This window comes from Micromesistius poutassou, assembly GCF_964030765.1.
Source record: "Micromesistius poutassou genome assembly, chromosome: 5".
Lineage (NCBI taxonomy): Eukaryota > Metazoa > Chordata > Actinopteri > Gadiformes > Gadidae > Micromesistius > Micromesistius poutassou.
Genome location: NC_140275.1, coordinates 5,849,652 through 5,876,175, shown reverse-complemented (window position 1 = coordinate 5,876,175; position 26,524 = coordinate 5,849,652). Strand labels below are relative to the sequence as shown.

Genomic DNA, 26,524 nt, shown 5'->3' with positions numbered 1-26,524 from the left:
TCGTTTTCGTGTGAACCTCGTTCCGATATCGGCTGACGTCATCGCGTCGCTCGGTCGTTTCCGTGTGGACCTCGTTCCGGTGTCGGGTGCTGCTGCTCTACGGATCACGGCCTGCTGTCATTTTACCGGGAGAAGTAGTAGAGGGCAGAGAGCCGAGGATACCGGATGACACGGGGCTTGCTGCTGGTCAATAAACAAGTTGCGGTGGTTTAAGATTCTAACGCGTCTGCTAAGTGACAGGGTGAGTGTGTGTCATGTTTTATTCGGATAGTGTTCCCCCGTTGGATCTAAAGACGGAAGCCAGTGGAAAGACCGCTGTCTGTTGGGTCATGGCGAGCCGTGGCTAGCTAGCCAATGTCGTCCTAGCCAGCGGTGTGTGGGTTATCGGTGTAGCTGTGGTTTATACTGAGTGGGGTTGAATCAAACGTGCCTGGTTTGGTCAGATTCATGTAGGCCTATGTGATTTCAATATTATTAATAACAATAATGAAAACTAATATCTTAACGCTGCCCTGCAAGCACGTAGCGGCTAGCTGCACTGGCTAACGGCATCTACAGGAAAGTCATAACTAAGCGCTTTAGCGGAGACATTACATAACACAGCGTGCAGGGATGACCTCTAATCGACAGTGCAACGGATTAGACAACGTGTTGAGATGTGCATTGGTCCATCGGCTTTGACCAAACTTCTAGAACGAATGTGTAAATGCGTTGTTTTGACAGTCAAGGAAACATTTTACAGTATCCATGTTTCGGGTTAAGGACAAATGTGAATGACAGTTCTCCGGCCCTATGGAAGATAGTCGTGGTCCGGGCGGGGTTTTGTTAGCCAGCCAATGAGGTGGTCGATAATCGTCACTGGGCGGGTCTCTGGCCGCCAGGGCTCTGAAAATGTTCTGCTCAGAGTTTCAACAAGGTCAAAACACAGGAGAATCTAGCGAGAAAAAGGGCTGTCTGGGAAAATAGCCAGACAAAATGTGATTTTCCTGCACTATTTATTTAAAGTGATGCATGTGTTGTTGCCACGTGTGCGGTTGAGAACGGAATTGTCAATTATTCATCCAATCAACCGGTGCTTCCTAAAAGTTTCTTACCCTTGGGACTTTTTTGACACATGTAAATTATGTAACGGTAGACAACCTCTTTAAGTTGAGAATCAGTAAAATCAAACTGCAGCATAAGCGGACATGCGTTACTTCTCGTCCATGTAGTCTGTTAATAGTTTACCGTACACCGTACCCTACACATACCCTAGTAGGGTTAACCCCATCTGTTGTTCCAAATTCTTCAGCCTTCTATTTCAGTCACTTGTTTTATGCCCAGAATGTCTTCCTCCTCTTCACCCACCTTCTGTCCTCCTTCCTCCCAGTGGACAGACGGACACCGCGCCGGGCCGAGTGTGGACGTACCATCAGAACAGCCCTTCCTGTGGGAGCGTCCCCCCCGTGCTTCCTGCCGAGGCCCTATAGTGGACTAGTCCCTGGCTGAGCCCCAGGGCTGTGTGTGTTGGGTGCTGTGAGCTTCAGGACTGCTTAATGCACCGTTTAAGGACTTGCGCGGCGCGGCTGCGACCGCTCACCGCCTCTCAGGCGGCCCAGACGGCCGGCCAGCCGCGCGCAAACATGGCGGCCGCCGCCGCTGCCGCTGGTGGCACACGGACAATTCAGCCCATCAGGTGCTACACAGCGCCAGTGGCCTCGGAGCCGTTCCTCAACGGGACGAGCTCCAACTACGTGGAGGAGATGTACTTCGCCTGGATGGAGGACCCCAAGAGTGTGCACAAGGTAAGGGAGGGCCCAGTGTGGTTGTCCCGCCCCCTGATGTGATTATGGACTCTAGAGGTGAATCCTCCTCTGTGTGTGTGTGTGTGTGTGTGTGTGTGTGTGTGTGTGTGTGTGTGTGTGTGTGTGTGTGTGTGTGTGTGTGTGTGTGTGTGTGTGTGTGTGTGTGTGTGTGTGTGTGTGTGTGTGTGTGGACAGCTGACCTTGCTATTATTAGTCATGCTAGCTGTTGGATCCTGTCCAACAGTAAAATGAAGCCAATATAACTTCAATCTTTCTATTCAATACTAATAATCATTTATTACAGTTTATTATTTTTTATTGAACTCTTTTTATTATTTTTTCTTGAATTGTAATTAACTTGGTTTAATTACCTGCAGGTTAGGGTTGTGAAATAACCACAATAGCTCAATAGGAAATCTGCTACTATGGCTGTCAAAAGGACATTAAAGAACCATCAACGTGGTCCATCAAGAACAAACACTCATTTAGCTCTCATTTAATTAGATGCACATTTAAAGAATGTATGACAGTGCCAATAATACAATTGTATAAAATCATGAGAAATAATGTAAAAAAAAAAAAGGTCCAAGACCAAACTTGCTTTAACAATAATACAACAATAATACAACTTTAGCAATGGTGGCGGCGGTGAATTTCCCTGGGCCCCTCTGTGTAAGTAACTCTTAAACATCAGCACTCCGAGGAACGCCAGGACGCTAAAGACCGTGTCCATGCAACCTGTATGAGTTTTGTTTTTTGTTCATGTTTGAGAATATGTCCAGAGTAATGTCAGCGCTTTGCAAATCAATACAAACTGTATTCTGGATTACTAGTGCAGCCTTTTGAACATATGCATTTCTTAATACAAATTCAGATGATGTCCCCACACATTTTAAACACAGGTATATGGCCTGCACATTTTGGATTTGGATCTTATTTATGGTGGGTGACATGTTTGTGTTGTATATTGATCACTGTTAGGCCTGGGCAATAAAACAATAAATTATCATATTGTGATAGTCTTTTGATCAATATCAATATAAAACCTGTTCAATATATATCAATAAGAGACTGGACCACCGAATCTAGCAGCTGGGTGGAAGGTCATATTAAGTGTTAAACAGAAGTGTTTAAATCCAGCATGGTAATTCCTAGTCTTTTTAGGTCATTAAAATGATCAATAGTTGTCGATATCTATCAATATGATCAAGTTATATCATGATATGTCTTTCAGCCATATCGCCCAGGCCGAATCACTGTTCATCACAAGTGTACTTGACTGTGCTTGGCTGTTGGTAGAAGTGATAGTGACAATGGAGAGGAGAGTAAACTCAGGAGAAACAATAGAGACATCTACCTAACATATATTTAGTCTTGCGTTACTGGACAGTAAGAGATCTCACCGCCAACCAAACTTCTGGGAATTTCTAAATGCAACGTAGTTGTTTGAATGGGCGCTATCAGACCTGCTGCCTTTTCATTGGACATGAAATGACGCATTACTGCCAGAAAAAGCGTTTTCAAACATTGTAAATGGATGTCCCGAGCATTGTTGCACGATTTGGTTCTGTTTCATCAAATGTTTATGAAACAGAAAAAATATGTTTAAATATGTGTATCCCAGGACATGAAAGCTGTGTTTGTGTGTCAACTAAGCCAATAATTAGACTTTCTTGAGTGTCATGTAAACGCACTAGTGTGCTTGCCAATGAGTGTTGGCAAGCACACTTGACTTCTACCTGTCCCCGCCCCGACATCAAGGCCAGTCCTAAAGACCTTTGATTGGTTCTGCAAGGCCGGTTCTAACTCTAGTTGGTTCCGCCCATTTTTGGCAACGACACCCCGGGAGAGTGTCTTCAGTCCCTAGTTGAGGAGGGTTGTAGTAGTCGGCTTAGCTCAGAAGGTAGAGCAGGTTGACTTGTAACCAGAAGGTTGCTAGTTCAATCCCGGCTCCTCCTAGTGTCGATGTGTCCCTGAGCAAGACAATTAACCCTAACTAGTCCTGACGAGCTGGCTGTTGCCTTGCATGGTTGACTCCGCCGTCAACCATTTGTAAGTCGCTTTGGATAAAAGCGTCTGCTAAATGCCGTAAATGTAGTAGTAGAGCCTGACCCATGAGTGTACTCACCGTGCACTGTAAAGCAACCAGCCACTAACAGGTTCAGAGCTGCGGATGGGGCGAGGGAGTGATTCACAGCATTCCTCATCCGGTGACTCACGCGTTGGCCCCTGCGCAGCTAGGAGAAGGTCTGGAGTACATTCCCTTTGGTTTAAACAGGGTCATAGGTCATCGTAAAGACAACAACATGCAATTGTTTTTGTCTTGTTTCGTCTCGCTCCTCTCCTAGTATTGAACAGTAGAATTACCAAAAAATAAAGTTGACTTGTTTTTATTGAAATATAGTGCCTAATATATTAGACCAAAAGATCAGGCATCCATTATGGAACACTTCCATTCTCATCATCCTGACAATTTACATAAATCTTGCATTTTGTCCTGCTCTAACTTTTGCATTTGCAATGCTATGGAGTAAATGAAGAACAAGATGGTCTGTATGACTTTCACTTTGACTTACAATGAAGGATAAATTCCTAAACACACTGAACATAGGTTTGGTGCTATTTTGAGCAATATTAATGGTTAAAAAATGCTGATTTGAAAGTGTTTGCTCTGCCCCTAGCCAATAACATGGAAACCATTTGGGCTATTAGCGTTGCTCCGGGCAACTTGGGGCAAGCGCTATACTCGATTATCGATGAAAAAAAGGGAAAACTGGCGCTCTATTTAATAGAGCGCCTTATCCAATGAGCTTGTTATTATGAGAAGGAACGACCATCTGAGCAGTTTGCATAGCTGTCAAGCCTGACTTGTACCACATAGCTGTTGGTCGTCATCCAAGTGACATTAAAACATTGTTGTTGAAGACAAAAATAATCTTCCAAGCGTTATCATAAATGTATTTGTTAGCTCAATAACTTTAGTCTGACTTTTGTCAAAGGGAGTGATGCGCCACTCGATATTCACTGCGTCATGTCTTGCTGGGTGCCCATGCAGTGTGGTGAGGGTCTGTCCTATTGGTACACCCTGGTGTCATATGGCTAGTGTTGAGAGCAACGTAAAACCATGACCTGTTCTTTCTCCCTTGTTGGAATGGAATCTCTTTAAATAGAGGAGATTGTTTTAAAAAACACTTGATTGGTTTATCCATTTAAAAGGGGAACCATTAAGCTCCTATTTTCTAATGTAAAATACTTCCTCATCCGTCTGTTGTAAAAGATTCAAGGTCAGCCATATCAATTGAACTTCTTCTACCAGAATGTGCAGAAAAGTTGTGCTGTTGAGAAGACTCAACTGTACTGTGGAGATTGCAAATCCCTGACCAATGACATCAATGGGTCAACCTTTCTTTGATTAAGAAATAATGGACATCACATGTGAATGATGCAGTGCTACAATAATAGAAGAAAATAGTGAGTGCAATGACTCCCCTTAAAGTGTGTGTGTGTGTGTGTGTGTGTGTGTGTGTGTGTGTGTGTGTGTGTGTGTGTGTGTGTGTGTGTGTGTGTGTGTGTGTGTGTGTGTGTGTGTGTGTGTGTGTGTTATTCGGTGGTCTAATGTGTCCCTCTGTCTGCTCTGTGTTCGGTCTGGGCCAGTCGTGGGACGTGTTCTTCCGTAACGCCAACGCGGGGGCCCCCCCGGGCGTGGCCTACCAGAGCCCCCTGGGGCTGACGGCGGCGGCGGGGGCGGCCCTGCACCAGGGCGCCCCCATGGTGGGGACCCAGCCCAACGTGGAGAAACTGGTGGAGGACCATCTGGCGGTGCAGTCCCTCATCAGGGCCTACCAGGTACACACACACACACACACACACACACACACACACACACACACACACACACACACACACACACACACACACACACACACACACACACACACACACACACACACACAGGGTCTTCAGAGCGTATCATATATAATTGCTTTGTTTCGTAGGCTGGTTTTCAAAAACGTTCTTTCCAGCTACAGCTCTATATAGGCAAACATTAAATTCAGTAATGATCCATGTGGGATTCATAAACCTAATGATGACGTGATGGTTTACTCACAATATATTCAAATCATAGCCCTGTTAAAACCACTGTAATGTTATGTATGGTCTCTGCTCTACACAACCAGTACTATACTAGTAACCAAACTAACATACTGGTAGCAAGATCCAGTGTCAGCAGAACTTCACTTGAAGCGGACGACAGGTAACGCATTTTATTTTCATCTGTGGTGGGTATGGGTATTTTTTGGTTTAATATCAATATCATCCACCATTTTTGAGGGGAGACCCCTAATTTAAGTTAACAAGCGGTGTCCAAATTGATTGAATTGTGCATCCCTATTAATGGACTATCATTGGTGAGTTGTTAGGTAGTTTGGTTGTGTCCAGAAGTGGTTGTCCAATAATGTTATGTTATTTCATGGGCGAGGTATGGTTTATACATATTGGTTATTATTAGATTATTATCGGTTTAACACTTGACAAAATATTTTACGTTATTATTTTGTGTAGTAGACTTTGTAGCTATATACTTATATTGCCATCATTATGTTATATAATATGTTATGGTAAGACATAATTAGAATTATACAAATTCTTATAATTCTTATTTGTCTTATTTCTAATGTGTTTTGATGGGTTCCTGGGTTTGTATGTATTTTGTATAATTCCTATTATTGATTCATTGATATTGATTTAATATTAACATCACCCAGGTGGTGGGTCACCACAATGCCCACCTGGACCCATTAGGAATCAACTCTGTGAATTTTGAGGATGCCCCCGCGTGTTCAGAGATCCTGGACGTGGGTGAGAGCCCTCCCATGACCCTGTGTTAACACTGCTTCTCTCTCCCACCCTCTCCTCTCTTCTCTCCCTGTTGTGCTCCTCCATCTCTCCCTCCTGTTCTGGTGTTCTTATCTTTTACGTGTGGTCCACTCCCGTGTTCATATTCACCCGCTTCCCACCCTCCCTCCTGCGTTTGCCTTTTCTTTAACCTATTAAACCTTGCACACCTCTCCCAACCTCTCTTCTTTCTCCCCTCCTTCTCCCTCTCTTCTTTCTCCCCTCCTTCCCTCTATCTTCTTTCTCCCCTCCTTCTCTCTCTCTCTTCTTTCTCCTCCTCTCTGGTTATTGTACTCTTCCTCTCGTTCGTTTCACTCCGCCTCCCCCACCCCTACTTCCTGTTCCCGGGTGCGTCTGTGCTGTTGTCACTTCCTGTAGATCCGAGGGCACCATGTGGCCCAGTTGGACCCTCTGGGCATCATGGACGCTGATCTGGACTCGCATGTTCCTACTGACATTATCACTTCGTCGGACAAGCTGGGTGAGCAGCCAACGCCTTTAGCTCCGCACACCGCCTGGCCGGGCCCCATAACGACCTGAAGTCATCTCATGTAGCGAGGGAGAGGTTACACCAAGCTCATATATAACAATACCATTGATTGGACAGCTTGAATTGCCAAACGTCCAATCAGTGTGATCACATGACTTTTTGAATCTCATTTTCATGAAGCGTTGAGTAGCCCAGTTGTGAAAGCCTCTTGACTGTTGAAGTACTGGAGATGGGACGGATTAACCCAGGAACATCATGTCTTCAAACCTGAGCCACCCATTCATGCTTGCAACCGACTGTAAAGATATGTAGTCGAAGGCTTGACCGATAGAACATGGAACATATAAAAATATTCATTTATTTGAGGGGGCATATATATATATATATATATATATATATATATATATGAGATGATTTCAGATCTTTATTTGAGCCAGGTCTTGTCTGTCCCCTATATAGAAGATGCTTGAGTCCATTTGCAGCAGCTATCTACCGTAGCCTTTCCCTTGGCCATCCATCTTAGTCTTGAGCTAAGGCTGTGTTCATGTCATGTCAGAAGAATACATCTAATGGACTAATGAACTCCCATAAACAAGTTCAATGTAAAACCAACAAATATCAGATGAGCCTCTTGTCAGCTCAGATAGTATCTGATGAATGCTTGACATGAATCAAGCATTTTGACACCTTTTGGTGGAAAACTACAGTTTGGCCAAAAGTTAGATCACCGGCAACCATAACTTCCAGAGAATTATCTTGTCTTGGCTTTTCTTGAGCTGATGTATTATTATGGCTGTGTTTGGGGTCTGGCCTAGACTTTTCTGCATTGGGTTTGATGAGCTCATGTGTCAACAAGAGAATGTTGGATGTTTTCACGGTTGTCCGCCATTTTTTATTTTCCTCAGAGTGTGGTTCATTTTTAGTGCAAAGTTCTATCGACTTGCCAACACCTTTTCAATTGCACTGAAGCACTGTCGCTATGAAGCTTCTTTAATGGAAACATTTTGGGGGAATATGGCAGTGTAGGACTGTTCCATTTAAGCAAGTAAAAACATCCTTGCCAACTTTAGCAACATACTCTCCCACACTTTGAATAAGAAACCACACTTTACAAACAGCACACAGAACCAAAACAAACACTTGTGCAATGCTTTGTGCATCAGATCGATGCATGACTTTGATGGGTATGACTACAGGATTAACTTGAGCATGAACGGGTCTATCCAGCCTAGTTCTGCTCCGGCACAGTGCATCTTGACACACCGGTTGTTATGTTCTACTGCACTGTTGCAAGGTCCTTACTGGCTTCATATCGTGTGCAGTTTATCAGATCCTACTTGGGGAGCTTTCACACCTGACTCTAGTAGAGTCCTGCATTGTTCCATTTATGTTTCATTTATTGTTCTGCATTGGTGATCTCAGGCGTCGACTGCCAAAGGGATTTCTGGCCAAAACTTGAGTGACAATTGATCTTCCCAACGTGAAGACGATGTGTAAAAACCTCCTCGACTAGTTTGCTTCGATCTACTCCGTGTTGTTTCACGGTCGACAGGCGGACAGAGCCATGACGGAGTGAGGAATGTGTTTAAGAAAGAACTACTACTATGGCGTCTTTGTTGTTGATTTCCTTTGCTTGGAGTCGGTTGTCATTGTGTCAACGAGCTGCATATGAAGCTATGTGGGATATAAGTCCAAACTATGTTAAAGGAAGCATGTGTCTGAGGCAATTCAGTATACAATGGACCAAATGGTTCAGGTGTGAAAGCCCCCCCTTCGGTTGCTTTTTGCAGTTATGACTCATGTTTTATTATCTTATTCTGCTACGTAGGGAAATATGTACTCTGATGAAACCAGACAGAACGCAACTCTTTACGTATCAACGTATCGCCTCATGAAGTTAGCAAGTTGGGGCTGCGCCTTATTCCATTTCATGGAAACTTAGGGACTGTGTCTTTGGAATCGACAACAATCACGGAACGTGCAATACCACAAAGCGTCACAGAAGGATGCAGTAGATGCAAGAGGCTTTGTCACGCTTTCCCACCAGTTCCAGTCCATGCCCAGTTGAGCACATAGAAACCAGCTGGCATTGCTTCTCGCTTGCTTTTTGAAATGGGGTTAAAGCTGGGGTAGGCAATTTGGAGAAGCCACACAGAATAAGCTAGATTTATAAAGTATCCAGCCCGAAAAGTCCTGCCCCTCCCTTAAGGCCTCGCTCCAAAGCCACGCCCCCCAAAAACACATGACTAGCTCCAGCAATAGGTCTGCAGCACCATGTGTAAGTCTCCAGTCATGTGCGGTGAGGACATGGGCAGAGTGTCGTTTTACTGATTGCTAGCGGGATGCCAAGACAATTTCAAGAAATATGATCAGAAATGCTCCTAAAACAAATTGCCTACCCCAGCTTTAAGTAGGACACTTTGACCACAGGTTCCCAAATAAGGCACAAGGACCCACCAACTCCCCATCCCATCTCTGGCCGTCTGGTGTGCCCAATACTAACGTTGTATCACAACCGGAGCGACTTGACACAAGCGTTAATCCGATGTTTAGTGATGGCACACGTCAAGTGTCATGGCGATGTGGACGCGGAGCCGTAGAGTGATGTTGTTGGCCCCTTCAGCCCGACCCCCCCAGGACCTAGTCCTCGCTTGTGCCCCTTGGTGAGAACGCCTGTTTTACTGCATCCATCAGCATTCCACACAGGTGACCTGTGATTCATATGGTCAACGATGAGCCCAAATCCATACAGTGCGCAAAATAAGCATTACCCCCCCTTTGAGGACCGGGGGGCTTAATAAACACCCAGATTTCCTGCTGCCTTACAAGAGGCCTTCTGTCTGTAACGATCGCAGTACCTGTAGAACGCCCCCCTCCCCTTTGTATATGCTGTTAATTGTTCCAAGGGCCAGCAGCCTTGTCCTAGAAACCCCGTTCTCTCTCGTGTTCGGTGTCAGGGGGGGGCGGGGGTGCCTCATTAAAAGCTGGTCGATGGGTGAATTGTAAAGTGTGCTGTGGAGACAGCCCAGCGTGTGGGGGGAGCGGCTGTTATTTAATGCTGCTACGCCACCGCGAGGCTTCTCACGTTCTCACACACGACGACAATGTACCGGACATGAAGAAGGTCACCTGTGCTGAATCCCCCCTCAGAACGGCTTCTGTCGGGTTGAATGGCTTCTGCAGTTAGAACCGGCATCGTTCAACATCCCCGTAGTGTTAGACCGCACCAGGACCACCTCCCTCCTGGGTCTCTTGTGTGTGTGTAGGTGTGTGTGTGTGCGTGCGCCCCAAGTGGCAACCAGTGCTGGTGTGTGTGTGCTACGCTGTGGCTTCAGAAATGGCTGCCGCCGGGGGGGGGTGGCCACTGCAGCGCTGGCCGACTGGCTGTGTGGTTGTGGTGTGCTCTCTCCCGAGACGGCCGCCTGGTGGTAGGTCACTAATAGTCTCCTGGTCTCTTCCTCACTGCTGCCCACTCCCCCTGCGGGTTCTCCCTCACCCAGACCTGGCTGTGTTCAAGGACAAGCGGGGATTTCTAACGGTGGAGGTAGGAGGTATGCAAACAAACTGAGTGCTCGCAAAGTGCGGGGGCACTTTCACTGGCCGTATCCCACAGCGTGCCACTCCCAGGAGCCCTGCAGCACTGCGGGTGGGAGACGGGTTGCAACATGTTGTAGTGAATCAGGAGTTTACTCTGGTGGCCGCTGCTGCTGAGGAGATGTAGTCACTCACAACGCAGACATGCTTGAAGGGGTTCAGTAGTGTGTTGTTTGTGCAGACTCTCCATGTCTTGTCTTAGCTGGATCCATCCCTGAGCGATGAGTCCTTCCAACCGACCTGACCTTTCCCTGCAGCTTAGTAAGGGAGGTACTCAAACCTCTCCTCTCGCAATATTTGCTATTGATAGTCATATGTGTTTGATGCGGTCATGATAATGCCAATGTGTAGGGTGATGATTAAAGGTGAATACAGAAGTGTTGTTTTTTTTTGGTGTGTGTGTGTCTCATCCCAGTAGATAACAGTTCTAGGTTAAGATGGGGTGACCTTGTAGCTCTGCTATAATGATGTTTTTAGTCTCGTGGAACATTCTGTTCTGTTGGCTGTACATGTTGTATTCCAACTGTTGGCCGCAGCCTCGGTCTTCAAAAATGAAATAAAAGAAAGAATGAGAGGGAGACACTTGGCTTTTTGTAGTCCGTTGTATGTCAGCTGATGAGTGTCTCTGTCATCTGATTGGCTGTCCAGGATCAGCTTTAACCTTCTCCCACTTGATGTAATCGGACACCTCGGAATGTATTATTTGGTGTCGCGCTGGTCCGGGTTCCGGTTCAGAACGCACCAGCTCTAATACTGATTCCTTCAGTCCCCCCCCTCCCACCCACGCACACATACACACACACACACACACACACACACACACTCCAGCTAGCTGCTAATGGGAGTTTCAGTCTGCCAGTACACCCTGGATGGCTCACATTGCCTTAGCCGGTGGCGGCCTTCTCTTGAGCCTTCGCCCTGCTCTTCTCTCCCCTCTCTTTCTCCTTCTCTAATCCCTCGATCAGTTTGGAGTTTTCTTTAAATAAAATAATCAGATTATCTTTAATCCCTCATAATCCCAGTGGTGTTCTAACTCGGCATGGCCTCTTCCATCCGCTCACTAACGGGAGAACCAAGCCAAAGGTTCAGGTGAATATAAACCAGGTCAGGGTCCCGGCCCGCGTCTGAAGCGCCGACGGGCCGTGGAGGGAAACCCACTACATTTTCACGTTGTTATTCTGCATACATATGGACAGGCGACGTACAGTATGGCCCACGATTCTTTAACAAAAATGTATTCCATACCAAGTGTGCCTTATGGGATTGAACGTTTTGAACTCCTCAAACACTTTGTACTGACCTTCCTAATGCCCTCCTCCACTCTGTAAACCACTAACAGGAACTTTGCTCACCCCTGTTTGCTAAACTGTTCTGACTATGTCTTATTATGACCATCATATTACCACTATGTCTATTAGAACTATTACCGGTCATGATCCCCAAACACGACTGCATTGTTTGTGCGCCCGCTTGCATCCTCTGTGTTTTCAATGTCTTTTCCACCCCCCTCCCTCCCTCCCTCCCGGTGCATTATGGGATATGTAGGTTTCTATGGTCTGAATGAGTCTGACCTGGACAAGGTGTTTCGCCTGCCCACCACCACCTTCATCGGTGGCTCTGAGTCCGCCCTCCCGCTGAAGGACATCATACAGCGTCTGGAGGTACACACCCAACACACCCGCACGCACGCACACACGGGGAATGGACTTCACAGGATATGATGAACCCACGTTTTGGACACAAGACAAAACCAGTATCGGTATCCAGCGGCGCCGTTATTATGGTGCGTCGAAATGAGTCATTTTTGCTCCGTTTTGAGTCAAGCATGCGATTGACTGGTGGACGTGACATCAGGACCAAGAGGCAAGAGCAGACGTCATTTAAAGCTACAACGCTGTGAATGCTGCAGCCACCACTGCGACGCCATGACGTGGACAAATCTAATAATTATTATTTGATTTTAATTTGATTTTTAAGTGGTGGTTCCGGCGCCTCCGTCGGTATCTCTGCTTGCTGTAAGAGTAGCGTTGGTCTGCATCAGATGCCTCCAGCACTGGGTTCAACACATGCCGTTGTATGCGTCACTTCTTATTGGCTCCTGCTGATTAAACGTTGATGAGGCAGGGCTGTCCGCAGCTGATTGAAACAGCGTTGAAAGGGTTTACAGGGGAGCCGGTGGCGCCTCCCCTAGAGAGAAGACAAACCAGAAAGCCTTTCTAAAGGCGGGGGCAGGAGGTTTGGTTTCCGTTCTAGCCGTCCATTTGCTTCGAAAAGTGGCACGACAAAGCAGAGTCTCTGTGCTGCTGAAAGAAACCATGCATGGTGCCAAACGGGCAACGCCCATACGCCCATAGCCACCCACAGTGAGGTCGAGGCAGCTCCATCAGCTAGTCCACAGCGGGGCGGTACCCGTCTCTGTGACACCTATCTATACCCTCATGATGGAGCACAAAGCTACCATTGTGCACACGGGAACTTGGGGTTTTCCCATTTGTTTCTATTCCTTGGAAGATGTCTCTGTTTTGAAACCAGATTACAATATCCATGTCAAATTACGATTTAACTACAGCCATGACCATTAAGGCTCGGTCCTGATCGCAGCGACCCGGGTTTGATTCCCGCCCGTTGTCGTTTGCTGCAAGTCCTCCCCTCTCTCTCGCATACCTTCCTGTCTATCTCACTCTATCATAAAGCATAAAAATGCAGAAATAAATCGTTTAATGTGATTAAACAGTGACCAAAACAAAGCAGTGTGTAGTGTTGCCTTAATTAACGGAGGTGAATGTGTGAGTAATGGGCTCCACGCATGTGTCCCCTAGATGGCCTACTGCCAGCACATCGGCGTGGAGTTCATGTTCATCAACGACCTGGAGCAGTGCCAGTGGATCCGCCAGAAGTTTGAGACCCCGGGCATCATGCAGTTCACCCCCGAGGAGAAGAGGACCCTGCTGGCCCGCACGGTCCGCTCCACCAGGTAGGGCCGGTACCAGCTAACATCTAACACCAGGTAGAGCAGAACTACAACTAGTACCAGGTACTACCAGATAACTACAACTAGCACCATGTACAACCAGATAACTACAACTAGCACCATGTACAACCAGCTAACTACAACTAGTACCATGTACAACCAGATAACTACAACTAGCACCATGTACAACCAGCTAACTACAACTAGTACCAGGTACTACCAGATAACTACAACTAGTACCAGGTACTACCAGATAACTACAACTAGTACCAGGTACTACCAGATAACTACAACTAGCACCATGTACAACCAGATAACTACAACTAACCCCAGGAAAAACCAGCTAACCTACAACTAGGCTCAGGATTTTGAAATATATCTTAGGGGTATGACGTCTCCGTTAAAACATCTGTCAGTTACTTAGGCTGTACACTTGAGTTAAGGTCAGTATGGCTCAGGAAGTGGTGGGGAAGGCGAACGGCAAACTGAGTTCTTGGCCAGAAAGTCAGAGTTCCTGGAGAGGGACGGTAGGAAACTAGTGGCATCCGTCCTAATCCTTAATACTTCAATGACGCTTGCACATCCGTGTACGGTAGTCTGCCCAGGCTGTGGCAGACAGCAATTCAGGTCTGCAGAATAAACCCGATTAGAGTGGTTTCAGAGCTCGGCCCACCAGAACACTTAGCGAGGAAGCATTTTATGTAGCTAAATTGGTTCCCTGTGGAGACCAGAGTGACCGTTAAAACTCTTCTCGGTTCACGTGACAATTTCAATTATTAAAAGACATGTCAATTATTAAACGTATTGACGCATCATGCCTATGTTCAACGTGTGTCTGTGTTGCTGTGTTTAGGTTTGAGGAGTTCCTCCAGAGGAAGTGGTCTTCGGAGAAGCGCTTCGGTCTGGAGGGCTGTGAGTCTCTGATTCCTGCCCTCAAAACCCTCATCGACAATTCATCCGCTTACGGAGTGGAGAATGTCATCCTGGGGATGCCCCACAGGTACGCACACACACACACACACACACACACACACACACACACACACACACACACACACACACACACACACACACACACACACACACACACACACACACACACACACACACACACACACACACACACACACACACACACACACACACAGTCTTACTAAGAGGTTAGCTGTGATGATCTCCAAACAAGCTAGTGCAAACTCGTATAACGGCAACACCTGCGGGTCCGGCTAGTGCTGATGTGAAGTGTGTGCTGCTCTCTCTGCTCCCCCAGGGGTCGTCTGAATGTCTTGGCCAACGTGATCCGTAAAGAGCTGGAGCAGATCTTCTGCCAGTTCGACTCTAAAATGGAGGCTGCTGATGAGGTACCAATGCTACGAAATAACGCAATTAATACGTACTACTGTTCATCTTCAGTACTGTAGTCCAACTGTAATTATCTTGTAATATTGTATCTTGTAATGCAGCTATAATACTGCCGTTCTTACTGTGCTTTATATATTGTAAATACTACTCATACAGAAAGCATGCAATCGGTGAAATGCTGATTTGGGAAACTGTCTCTTGTGATTGGTCCGTCAGGGCTCAGGTGATGTCAAGTACCACCTGGGTATGTACCATCGGCGCATCAACCGCGTGACGGACAGGAACATCACCCTATCGCTGGTGGCCAACCCCTCCCATCTGGAGGCGGTGGACCCGGTGGTGCAGGGGAAGTGCAAGGCGGAGCAGTTCTACTGCGGAGACACGGAGGGCAATCGGGTGAGAGAGAGGGGGGCTTCCCCACTAGGGTTAGCCCAGGGCTATCCATAGGGGGGTTACCCACTAGGGTTAGCCCAGGGCTGTTCTCCCTAGTCATTCCACAGCATGGTGGGCACAGTCTCCTGTGTGAACATGAGTTTAATGCTCCTCCTAGCTGAGTGTCGAGGTGTCCCTGAGCATGGCACCTCACCCTCACTGCTCCTGACGAGCTGGCTGTCGCCCTGCGTGGTTGACTCCGCCGTCGGTGTGTGAATGTGTGAATGATGTGTTGTAGGTCGCTTTGGATAAAAGCGTCAGCAAAATCCCCTAAATGTAAATCAAAAAAATGTAATAATCCCTGGACTGTCCTAACCGGGGGTTAATGTTAACCTTGAGCGAAGCATTTCACAATGTGAAAGGGTGAAAAAGTGGACTTCATAGATTAAACATAAAAATATCTTATCAATTAGATTCAGATTGTATTTCATCAGTTGAATAAACACTGTGTGTGTTTCCAGGTGATGTCTATCCTCATGCACGGAGATGCAGCGTTTGCTGGCCAGGGTATCGTGTACGAGACCTTCGTCCTGTCCGACCTGCCGTCCTACACCACGCAGGGAACTGTGCACGTGGTGGTCAACAACCAGGTCACACACACACTCACACACGCTCTGACACACACACTCTGACGCACGCACACACGCACGCACACTCACACACTTACACACACTCTGACACACACACTCTGACACTCACTCACTCACTCACTCACTCTCTGACACACTCACACACTCTCTGACACACACACACACACACACACACACACACACACTCTCTCTGACACACACACACACATAATAAGTGAATCTTTCAATCCTGGGTTGTTTGAGAAGCAACGTGTGGTTTCCAGTGTGGTGTGTGAATGACGCTCTGCCTGTGTCTGTGCCGCTGTACTCACTTTGAGTGTGTGTGTAGATCGGTTTCACCACGGACCCCCGCGTGGCGCGCTCCTCGCCCTACCCCACCGACGTGGCGAGGGTGGTCAACGCCCCCATCTTCCACGTCAACGCCGACGACGCCGAGGCCGTCATGTACGTGTGCAAGGTGGCGGCCGAGTGGAGAGCCACCTTCCACAAGGACGTGGTGGTGGACCTGGTGAGAACACACACACACTGTACACACACGCACACCACATGTTCACACGCACACTGTACACACGCCACAAATCCACACGCACACTGTACACACGCCACAAATCCACACGCACACTGTACACACACGCACACCACATATTCACACGCACACTGTACACACACCACAAATACACACGCACACTGTACACACACCACAAATACACACGCACACTGTACACACACCACATATTCACATGCACACTGTACACACACCACAAATTCACATGCACACACATCACAAATTCACACACACATGCACGCACGCGCGCGCACACCACAAATTCACACACGCACACACACCCCACAAATTCACATGAACACACCACAAATTCCCATGCACACTGTACACACACCACAAATTCACACGCACACACACACCACAAATTCACATGCACCCTGTACACAAACACACGCTTGTATGTACTTGTGACTTATTGTGTGTGTGTGTGTGTGTGTGTGTGTAGGTCTGTTACAGGCGCATGGGTCACAACGAGATGGACGAGCCCATGTTCACCCAGCCCCTGATGTACAAGCAGATCAAGAAGCAGAAGGGAGTTCTGCTCAAATACGCAGAGAAGCTCATCGCAGAGGGAGTGGTGACCCGGCAGGAGTACGAGGTCGGTGTACCCGCCGATAACATTACTCATCCCTTTAGGTTTTTATTAAAAAATAATAATAAACGTCAAATGGAAAATGAGCCGCCGTCCAGTTGATTCACTCCCTGTTGCCCCAGAGGCAGATGAGTTCTTTACTGTCCTCACCTCACCCTCATTTGGCCACTAAAGGATGTCGTTTACGTTTGTCGGTTTAATTTGATCTGTTAATTTTTTGGGGGGGGGGGGGGGGTGAATCTGTAAAAAAAAATGAGCCTTAATATTTTATTCACATTTAGTTATTTGGCCGACATTTGTATCCAAAGCCACAAATCGGGGAAAGCATTTAAATTTTAAATAGAATTGGATTTGTTTTGGAGTGCAGCGTAGCCTTAAGCATGTGAATTGTTGGTTTTTGTTTAGTGGTAGTTACACTAGATACTCATATCAAACTTTCTAAACAATTTCTAACAATTTCTTAGTATAGAAACTTCCACAACAATGGTTCAACAAACGTTCTGGACTAGTGCTAAACAATCACAATTGTTGTTTATATTACCTCAATATTAATCAATATTAAAAAACATACAATCTTTCTTTATTTCTTGATCTCTCTACAGGAGGAGATAGCAAAGTATGACAAGATCTGTGAGGAGGCGTATACACGCTCCAAAGACGAGAAGATCCTTCACATCAAGCACTGGCTGGACTCTCCCTGGCCCGGTACATTCTATCTCTCTCTCTCGCTCTCACACACACACACGTCGGTTTCTCTTCATGGGATGGCCAGCTGATTTTCCCAACTATACCTGTATGCGCGCATAGGTTTCTTCACGCTGGACGGCCAGCCTAAGTCAATGACCTGTCCCTCCACGGGCCTGAGTGAAGAGGAACTGACCCACATCGGACAGGTGGCCTCCTCCGTGCCTGTGGACGACTTCACCATCCACGGGGGTACAAGTGCATTCACCTCAATGTACTTTACGGTCCCATACATGACTGGATCCTTTAGATTGAATTAGATAATAGGGCACCAGCAATGGGAAAAGTGAGTTGTGTATTTGTGTGTTTCAGGTCTGAGTCGCATCCTGAAGGGTCGCGGTACGATGGTGCAGAACCGCACCGTGGACTGGGCTCTGGGGGAGTACATGGCCTTTGGCTCCCTGCTCAGAGAGGGAACCCACGTCAGACTCTCCGGGCAGGACGTGGAGCGAGGCACCTTCAGGTACACCCCAGAGAGAGAGGAGTGATTGTGGTGCACTAGAGAGGAAGAGGGTGTTCCCCCTCAGACTGTAAAAAGTATGGACATAGCGTCTGAGATGTTCCCCATTGGTTGACCAATGTGAGGCTTTCTACGGAGCGTCGCAGTTCTTTGTCGTCTTTTGGACCTCGTCTGTTGTTTCTGAATGTCCTCTCTCTGTCTCTGTCCCTGTCCCTCTCTCCCTCTCTCTGTGTTTGTGTCCGTAGCCATCGGCACCACGTCCTCCATGACCAGAACGTGGACAAGAGGATCTGTATCCCCATGAACCACATGTCTCCAGACCAGGCGCCCTACACCGTGTGCAACAGCTGCCTGTCAGAGTACGGAGTCCTCGGTGAGGTTCACTCACCGACTGTCGCTCACCGGGTCAAAACAATGAGACATAAATTGCGAAAGGGACAAACGGATCATTAAAGGGACAGAAGCCAACAGAAGGCGAGGAGATCTGGTCTAGACGGGATACAAGGAGGGGAAACTACTGGGCCAACCACACAGCAGTAGCACCTCAACTACCAAACAAGGAGTACCAGATCTCCTCCAAAATAAATAGTGCACTGAAACAAAAGGCTCTAACACACACTAGGCCGGAGACTCCACAGCTGAGGCTGATCACCATGAGCCAGGCTCCGCCCCGTCTCATTCCCCAGGACCTGGAGAACACTAGCATGGGCCGGATGTGGGAGAGGGAAAGTCCAGCCCTCTAGTTTTTTTTTAGTTTAGTTCTACAGACACACACACGTTTCTGTCTACAATTTAGCCTCTCTTTTTTTAACATCAGTTAGTCAACAGAATAAAAGCGGCCAACATGTTGCCTGAGGCTCAAAGGATTTTTGAGTATCGTGAGTGGGATTAGAACGGAGAGTAGAGATTAGGAGCTGTGATGCAGCTCTGCCGAGTAGACTGTTAATAATCATGTTATTGTGTGTGTGTGTGTGTGTGTGTGTGTGTGTGTGTGTGTGTGTGTGTGTGTGCAGGTTTCGAGCTGGGCTTCGCCATGGCCAGCCCCAACGCCCTGGTTCTGTGGGAGGCCCAGTTCGGGGACTTCCACAACACGGCCCAGTGCATCATCGACCAGTTCATCTGCCCCGGCCAGGCCAAGTGGGTCCGGCAGAACGGCATCGTGCTGCTGCTGCCCCACGGCATGGAGGGCATGGTACACACACACACACCTACACACACGCACGCACACACACGCACACCTACACGCTCAGACACACACACACACACACACACACACACACCTACACCTACACCTACACACACACACACACACACACACACCTACACACACATACATACATACATACATACATACAGTACATCAATCCCAATTGCTTGTCTGTGTAATGAGATACACTATGTTGGAATGGGGATTCTTAATTTTTTAATCTTGGGACCAAAAAGACAATTTCAGTTGGACCAAACCCCAGAAAGCCACCAGCCTCCTAACTGGAATGGGACCCATTTTGGGTCTAGAAACACTGTATTAGACGCACGTTGAGATATCAATGTCTCTTTACTTGACTTTGCTTTCTCTCTCTCTTTCTCTCTCTCTTTCTCTCTCTCTTTCTCTTTCTCTTTCTCTTTCACTATCTCTATCGCTCTCGCTCTCTCCTCTCGTTCGCTCTCTCTCTAGGGCCCGGAACATTCTTCAGCCCGTCCAGAGAGGTTCCTGCAGATGTGCAACGACGACCCCGATGTCCTGCCTGTAAAACGCGCGCACACACACACACACACACACACACACACACACACACACACACCTGCGTACACACACACCTGCACTAACCTTCGCACCCACCTGCACACCTGCACACACACATTTGTTCACGCACAGACTGATGGCGACAAGAATAGTTCCCCCCGTCCTACAGGACCTCCTGACGGCTGCCCTCTTGAGGTTACCATGGGTTACCGGGAGGCTGGTGGTAACGTGTGTGTGTGTGTGTGTGTCTGTGTGTCCTCCATCAGACCATGAAAGAGGACTTTGCCGTGAGGCAGCTGTTCGACTGCAACTGGATCGTGGTCAACTGTTCCAACCCTGCAAACTTCTTCCACGTCCTCCGCCGACAGATCCTGGCTCCCTTCAGAAAACCTGTGAGGCTGCGCACACACACACACACACACATACACACACACACACAGAGAGTCCGGAAGCCGGGGACTCTGTGTGTGTCGCACACGCACACGCGCACACACACGGCATGGCATATAATTATTATTATAAAACGAGTGGCTTAAATCAAGCGATCTGATTGGTTCCCAATCGTAGCTGTGCGTCATAGCTGTGCGTATACACACAGCTATGACACCCATTCAGTTTACGGAGTTCATTTATATATAAAAGCAATAGCATAGTTCACTGAAGCCTAAAAACATGTTGATTGATGGAGAGGGTGGAAATGTTGTAAAGCAATAGGCACACGGTGAGTTAACTCGATAGTAGGCTAAATTGTCGACGAACCAAGCTACCGTCTCTAGCCTTCTCTCTGAAGGACGCTACCGTGTGTTGCATAGCAACCGCCGCTCACTTTGCAGGCAGCCAGGAGGGACTACATTTGTGTATTTGTTAAAAAAAATGCTTTTCCGACTTTCTCGTTTTTTTCAAAATTGAGGGTGTCTATGACTTTCATTTCGGCATACTTACGTAACCATTTTATAAAAGCAATAGATCACTTCAGTCAGTGAAATGTGCTCATTATACCAGAGTCAAGGGTGTCGTGGACGGACAACGCCCCTTAACTGTGGTATAATGAGAACATTCCACAGCCTGTCGTGATCTATTGCTTAATTATTTTTAGGAAATCGACACAAACTGATTGTATCACTGAAACCAAAAGACAGCTACTGCAGGTGCAATAACTGATCTGTCCATTCTCCTCTTCTTGTTTCTACCTCTGTCCCTCCATCTCCAGCTGATTGTATTCACGCCCAAGTCCCTCCTCCGTCACCCCGATGCCCGCTCCAGCTTTGACGACATGTTGCCTGGTAACCACAGCCGCAATAACACGGTTGATCTCTCAGGTGACGGTAGACGATGGTTGAGTTGATTCATTACATCGTTGGTGTGACCCTCGCTCTCTGTCAGGCACCGAGTTCAAGAGGCTGATCGTGGAGGACGGTGCAGCGGCTGAGAACCCCCAGGGCGTGAAGAGGCTCATCTTCTGCACGGGGAAGGTCTACTACGAGCTGGTCAAGGAGCGCAAGGCCCGCGGCATGGAGGACACCGTGGCCATCGCCCGCATTGAGCAGGTACGCACGCGCACTCTCACACACACTTGCACACACACACGCACTCGCGCGCGCACACACACACACACACACACACACTCACTCTCACACTCACACTCACACTCACAAACTCACACTCACACGCACCGCTAATCCCCTCCCCTGTCTCCAGCTGTCTCCGTTCCCCTTCGACATGGTCCGGTCCGAGTTCGAGAAGTACGCCGACGCCGACATGGTCTGGTGCCAGGAGGAGCACAAGAACCAGGGTTACTATGACTACGTCAAGCCCCGCATCAGGACCACCATTGAGCGCGCCAAGCCTGTCTGGTAATGCCCTCAATAGCGTCTTACAAACCCTCTTCAAGTCTGATGGAAAAACACGCTGCATTAAACTGGAACTCCATACATTCAAAGCTGCAGTGTCACGGAGAAACTCTTTTTCCTGATTCCTAAGACTTTCTTCTTGATATTCTTAACTTGGTATGAAATGGACCACTATAGAACTGCAGCAGTCAGGCAGGGCCTTATGTTACTGATGCCTCGGTCTATCTCTGTCCATGTTTCTCAATGGCCGTGGTTTCTGGTTTCCTGACACCTCTCTCTCTCTCTCTCTCTCTCTGTCTCTCTCTCTCTCTCTCTGTCTCTCTCTCTCTGTGTCTCTCTCTCTCTCTGTGTCTCTCTCTCTCTCTCTGTCTCTCTCTCTCTGTGTCTCTCTCTCTCTGTGTCTCTCTCTCTCTCTGTGTCTCTCTCTCTTTCTCTTTCTGTGTCTCTTTCTCTTTCTCTTTCTGTGTCTCTCTCTCTTTCTCTTTCTGTGTCTCTCTCTCTCTCTCTCTCTCTGTGTCTCTCTCTCTCTGTCTCTCTCTCTCTCTGTGTCTCTCTCTCTCTCTGTGTCTCTCTCTCTCTCTTTCCCTTTCTCTTTCTGTGTCTCTCTTTCTCTTTCTGTCTCTCTCTCTCTCTTTCTCTTTCTGTGTCTCTCTCTCTCTCTCTCTCTCTCTGTGTATCTTTCTCACTCTCTCTCTCTCTGTGTCTCTCTCACTCACTCTCTCTCTGTGTCTCTCTCTCACTCTCTCTCTCTCGCTCCAGGTATGCTGGCAGAGACCCGGCCGCCGCCCCGGCCACCGGGAACAAAAACACTCACCTGACGGAGCTGCGTCGCTTCCTGGACACCGCCTTCGGCCTGGATGCTTTCAAAGATCAGCAGTGACCCCAACACCCCCCCCCCTAGTCTAGATCACCAAACCTTTCCCCCAACCCCTCCTCCTCCTCCTCCTCCTCTACGTCCCTCATTCCCTCCATGGCGTCATAAGCAGCTCTGCTCTCCCCTGTCGTCCCGCTCTTGTTTTGGGGTGGTTCTGGTTCTCAGCCTGCCGTCCGCCCACAGGGGCCGGGCTGCACCCCCTGATCTGTTTACTCCTCAGTCGCTCATCATTGTCTTCACTCACAACACGACCGCTCCTCTCCCTCCAACGCGGTGTCCGGAAATAAAACACAACCTTCAGAGTTAAAAGAAAAAAAAGCAAAAAAAAAAAAAAGCATTTGAATCCTTTGGAAATGAGTGTGTTTTTTTTAACAGTGGTCACCATGGCAACAGGTTGTTGTTAGGGATTTTTTTTTGTCTAGCGAGATTTTGACAGGAAGCAAGAAAATGGGCTGACGACGACATTGTTGTCTTGATAAACGCAACCAAATCTATGGCTTGGTTATTTTTGCTACTTCTTTCTCTCCTCTTCTCTTTTTACTCATCACTCATCTTTCTGTCTTGCTTTTATCTTGTGCCAAAAATAAGTTTGATTCTGTAACTGAAGGAAGGTCCTGCTCCATACAGGAACCCCCCAGAGGAAGAAAGGAAAGGGTTTGAGTGAGACGTCAAATGATTTATTTATTTTCATAAAAGGGGAAAACTATCTCTATTATGTTACGTTGCTTCATTCATTAAAGGAAATCTCCTGGCTTCGGTGTCCTCTTTCTGCATTTATTTTGACATCATCCCATCTGGTATTTTTTCTGTCCCATTTTCTATTAATAGTTACACTGGTCTGTAAATGTTCTGATTTGTTGCGATATTTGAGAAGCCCTCTGCCACTGGTTAAATACACATGTTGTTGACCATGTATGATCCTTCATGGATCCAACAACAAAAATAATGTGTCTCTGGCATGGCATTTAACACTTAACATTTTTTCTTTAATTTACATGTATGTGTGTCATTCTTGATATCACCGCTAGAGGCCGCCGCGGGGCAGCAAGACGGATAAGGCGCGGAGAGTGAACATCAGACCGCTCACCCAGGGTGGATCCGTCCCCATACTTATTTATACATTCATGGTTTGTTCAAATCGAAAAAACTTAGAAAGGCGGTTGCGGTTAATCATTTTGAGTATATGTCGTTGTCCAATCGACCATGGCATTGCTTCCCGAAGTTCCCTTTTAGGAATCATCTGTCGATGTCGGCGAAATGTAATGGCGACGCGTGAGCCGCCTACGACTCCAGGCTCCTTCCGCAGCGTGACGGACAGTGACTACATATCTCCTCTACGGGGGCACGCAGACAAATTAGTCCCACAGAGTCCTAGGAGGATAATATCAGTCCCGGTGGAGAATCCATAATCGGCCTCAGGTTGTAGTAACGCTACGACATCGAAATCTATGTCCCTGCCGTTATGATCTCTCTCGTCCAAATCTGAGTGTTACTTGTACACAATGCTCCAACATATCATGGTCCCAGAACCACCCACACACATCTCATGCTTTCTCTATTGTGTCTTCATCCAGGCTCCATCGACTCCTGTCTCAAAGCATTGTGGGTAAATTTGAAATGACCTTTGGTTCCTCGGAGGGGATCACTCACCAGAGGCTTGAGGAAACTACTATCGGCGAGGGCCTGTGTGTGTGTGTGTGTGTGTGTGTCTTGGCTATACTCTGCGTCACATGTTTGCCCCCCCCCCCCCCCCCCCCCCACACACACACACACACACACATACACACACACACACACGCGCGCGCGCTTCGTGTTGTTGGCCTCAGGTGAACCCATTTGTGAGCCACTGGTGAAATAGCTGGCTGTTAAAATACAGTTCCTGGCGCCAATAGAGCTGTGTTTGTTTATTACAGACAACTTCTGTGTCCAAGATCGCTGTTTGTGAGCCAGATGATTTCCCCCCAGCTGATCCCCAGTGACACACTGCTGGCCGCCTGGTGCCTGAGGAAAGAGATTTCTATGGGGGAGAAAAGTGGAAGTTGTTACATGATGACAGACATGTGATGACCACTAAGCTACAGAGAAAATGAAACCACTTCTAATACACAAATGCCATGGGAGTCATTTACATATCAATGTGAACATATATATCTGGACATTATACAGTTGGCCACTGTAAATATATATAATAGAACAAATATGAATGTATTTATTTTTGCAATTATGCAATATATTTGTATTGGGGTAAGAGAGGGAGTGAAAGCTATGGTAAAACAATTGGAGTGGGCAAGAGAGATACAAGGTTCAAACATGAGAGAGAGGTTGTGAAATAGGATTAGGGGAAAGAGACACAAGTTTAAGTCTAAGAAAATCAACCAGATAGGTGGTTTTATCATATGTTCATGGGTAGAGTGTCTGACCGCTATATAGCAAAAACAATCCCACTGGATGTTGGCAACAATTTCACCTAACACACACGCACACACACACTATCAAAATGAGTACATTTTAGCTCTTGTAGTTTGTTGTGTGTGTATGTGCATAGCTGTGCATGAGTGTGTGTGTGTGGGGGGGGGGGGGGGGGGGGGGGGTAAGCTTTAGTTACCAAGGCAACAGCAATCTGCAGATCACAGTTCTATTTAGGCGGGCTGGTAGACTGGCATGCATGCGCACGCCCATACACACACACACACACAGTGTGTCGGGCTGTAGCTGACATGGCTGCTGATCACTGGATCCATATTCATGTCCACCAGCATAATGATGTCATTATGTATGTAGGAAGGCTTCTACAAAGTGATCACGTCACAGCTCCTAATATCCTAGTGTATGTGCAGATCTCTGTCATGATACACAGAGTAGTCGGTCAACATGTTTGCCGCTTTTATTCTGTTGACTCAATTATGTTAAAAGGTTTACACATGTATGATAAGAGATATTATGTAAGGAGACAAAATCAAAGACTGTATGGTAAGTATGTATGTACTGTTTGTGTGTATGTACAATATGGCATTGTAGGGGGCCTTATAGCATGTGACGTCTGGACTTCCTTCCACACACACACACACACACACACACACACACACTCAGCACAAGAATATACATATTTTGTCCATATTATCAATATCACAAAAATTGTATTGCATCCCACCTGTATTAATTGATTAGTAGAATAAAATAGATGAATATATAGATAATTAGTACATGTACAATAATAGGACTATTTATTACTGTTTCCTTCTACTCTTAATACTATATCGGTACTAGGCTACCACCACTGCGACTATTACTAGTCGTACCCTACTGCTACTAGGCCTACTAATAATATGATAATACAGCTGTTATTGGCTGCTTGTCTTTCTAATGATTATTCTCGCATCGTTGTGCTCATTGTATCTGAATCACTTCAATTACATTACTACCAATTTGTTGCCTTAACTATTTATGTTAAGTGTGAAAGTAATGTTGTTGTGGACCTGTTTCGGTCTGTCTCTCTCACCCTCCCTCTCTCTCCCTCGCCCTCTCTCTCTCTCTCTCTCTCTCTCTCTCTCTCGGTGTCTCGGAGCAGCAGGGGGG

At 47.1% G+C, this 26,524-nt stretch overlaps 1 protein-coding gene across 3 annotated transcripts; it reads left to right on the top strand.

Annotated features, from left to right (window-relative positions):
- The first annotated feature begins 76 nt into the window (after window positions 1-76).
- ogdha (oxoglutarate dehydrogenase a) lies at window positions 77-23,701 on the top strand. 3 transcript variants are annotated; one of them, XM_084468474.1, is made up of 24 exons: window positions 77-241; window positions 1,370-1,784; window positions 5,439-5,630; window positions 7,059-7,161; window positions 10,671-10,721; window positions 12,310-12,425; window positions 13,584-13,738; window positions 14,589-14,735; window positions 15,006-15,096; window positions 15,314-15,493; window positions 15,991-16,119; window positions 16,448-16,627; window positions 17,130-17,282; window positions 17,879-17,981; window positions 18,084-18,212; window positions 18,333-18,483; window positions 18,726-18,853; window positions 19,494-19,672; window positions 20,156-20,227; window positions 20,491-20,616; window positions 21,435-21,507; window positions 21,608-21,771; window positions 21,923-22,077; window positions 22,834-23,701. In XM_084468474.1, exons 2-24 carry the CDS (start codon window positions 1,536-1,538, stop codon window positions 22,952-22,954), a joined length of 3,147 nt encoding a protein of 1,048 aa, XP_084324600.1. In that variant the 5' UTR covers window positions 77-241; window positions 1,370-1,535; the 3' UTR covers window positions 22,955-23,701. The 3 variants fall into 3 exon arrangements, with proteins under 3 accessions (XP_084324600.1, XP_084324601.1, XP_084324602.1); XM_084468475.1 differs by lacking the exon at window positions 10,671-10,721; XM_084468476.1 differs by lacking the exons at window positions 7,059-7,161; window positions 10,671-10,721 and adding an exon at window positions 6,551-6,644.
- The last annotated feature ends 2,823 nt before the right edge of the window (window positions 23,702-26,524 follow it).

Bases quoted from the DNA above. Each gene is read 5' to 3' on its own strand.
- ogdha (XM_084468474.1), top strand. From the start codon at position 1,536: ATGCACCGTTTAAGGACTTGCGCGGCGCGGCTGCGACCGCTCACCGCC. The intron at 1,785-5,438 runs GTAAGGGAGGGC...GGTCTGGGCCAG, and splicing joins ACCCCAAGAGTGTGCACAAG to TCGTGGGACGTGTTCTTCCG. The intron at 20,617-21,434 runs GTGAGGCTGCGC...CTCCATCTCCAG, and splicing joins TGGCTCCCTTCAGAAAACCT to CTGATTGTATTCACGCCCAA.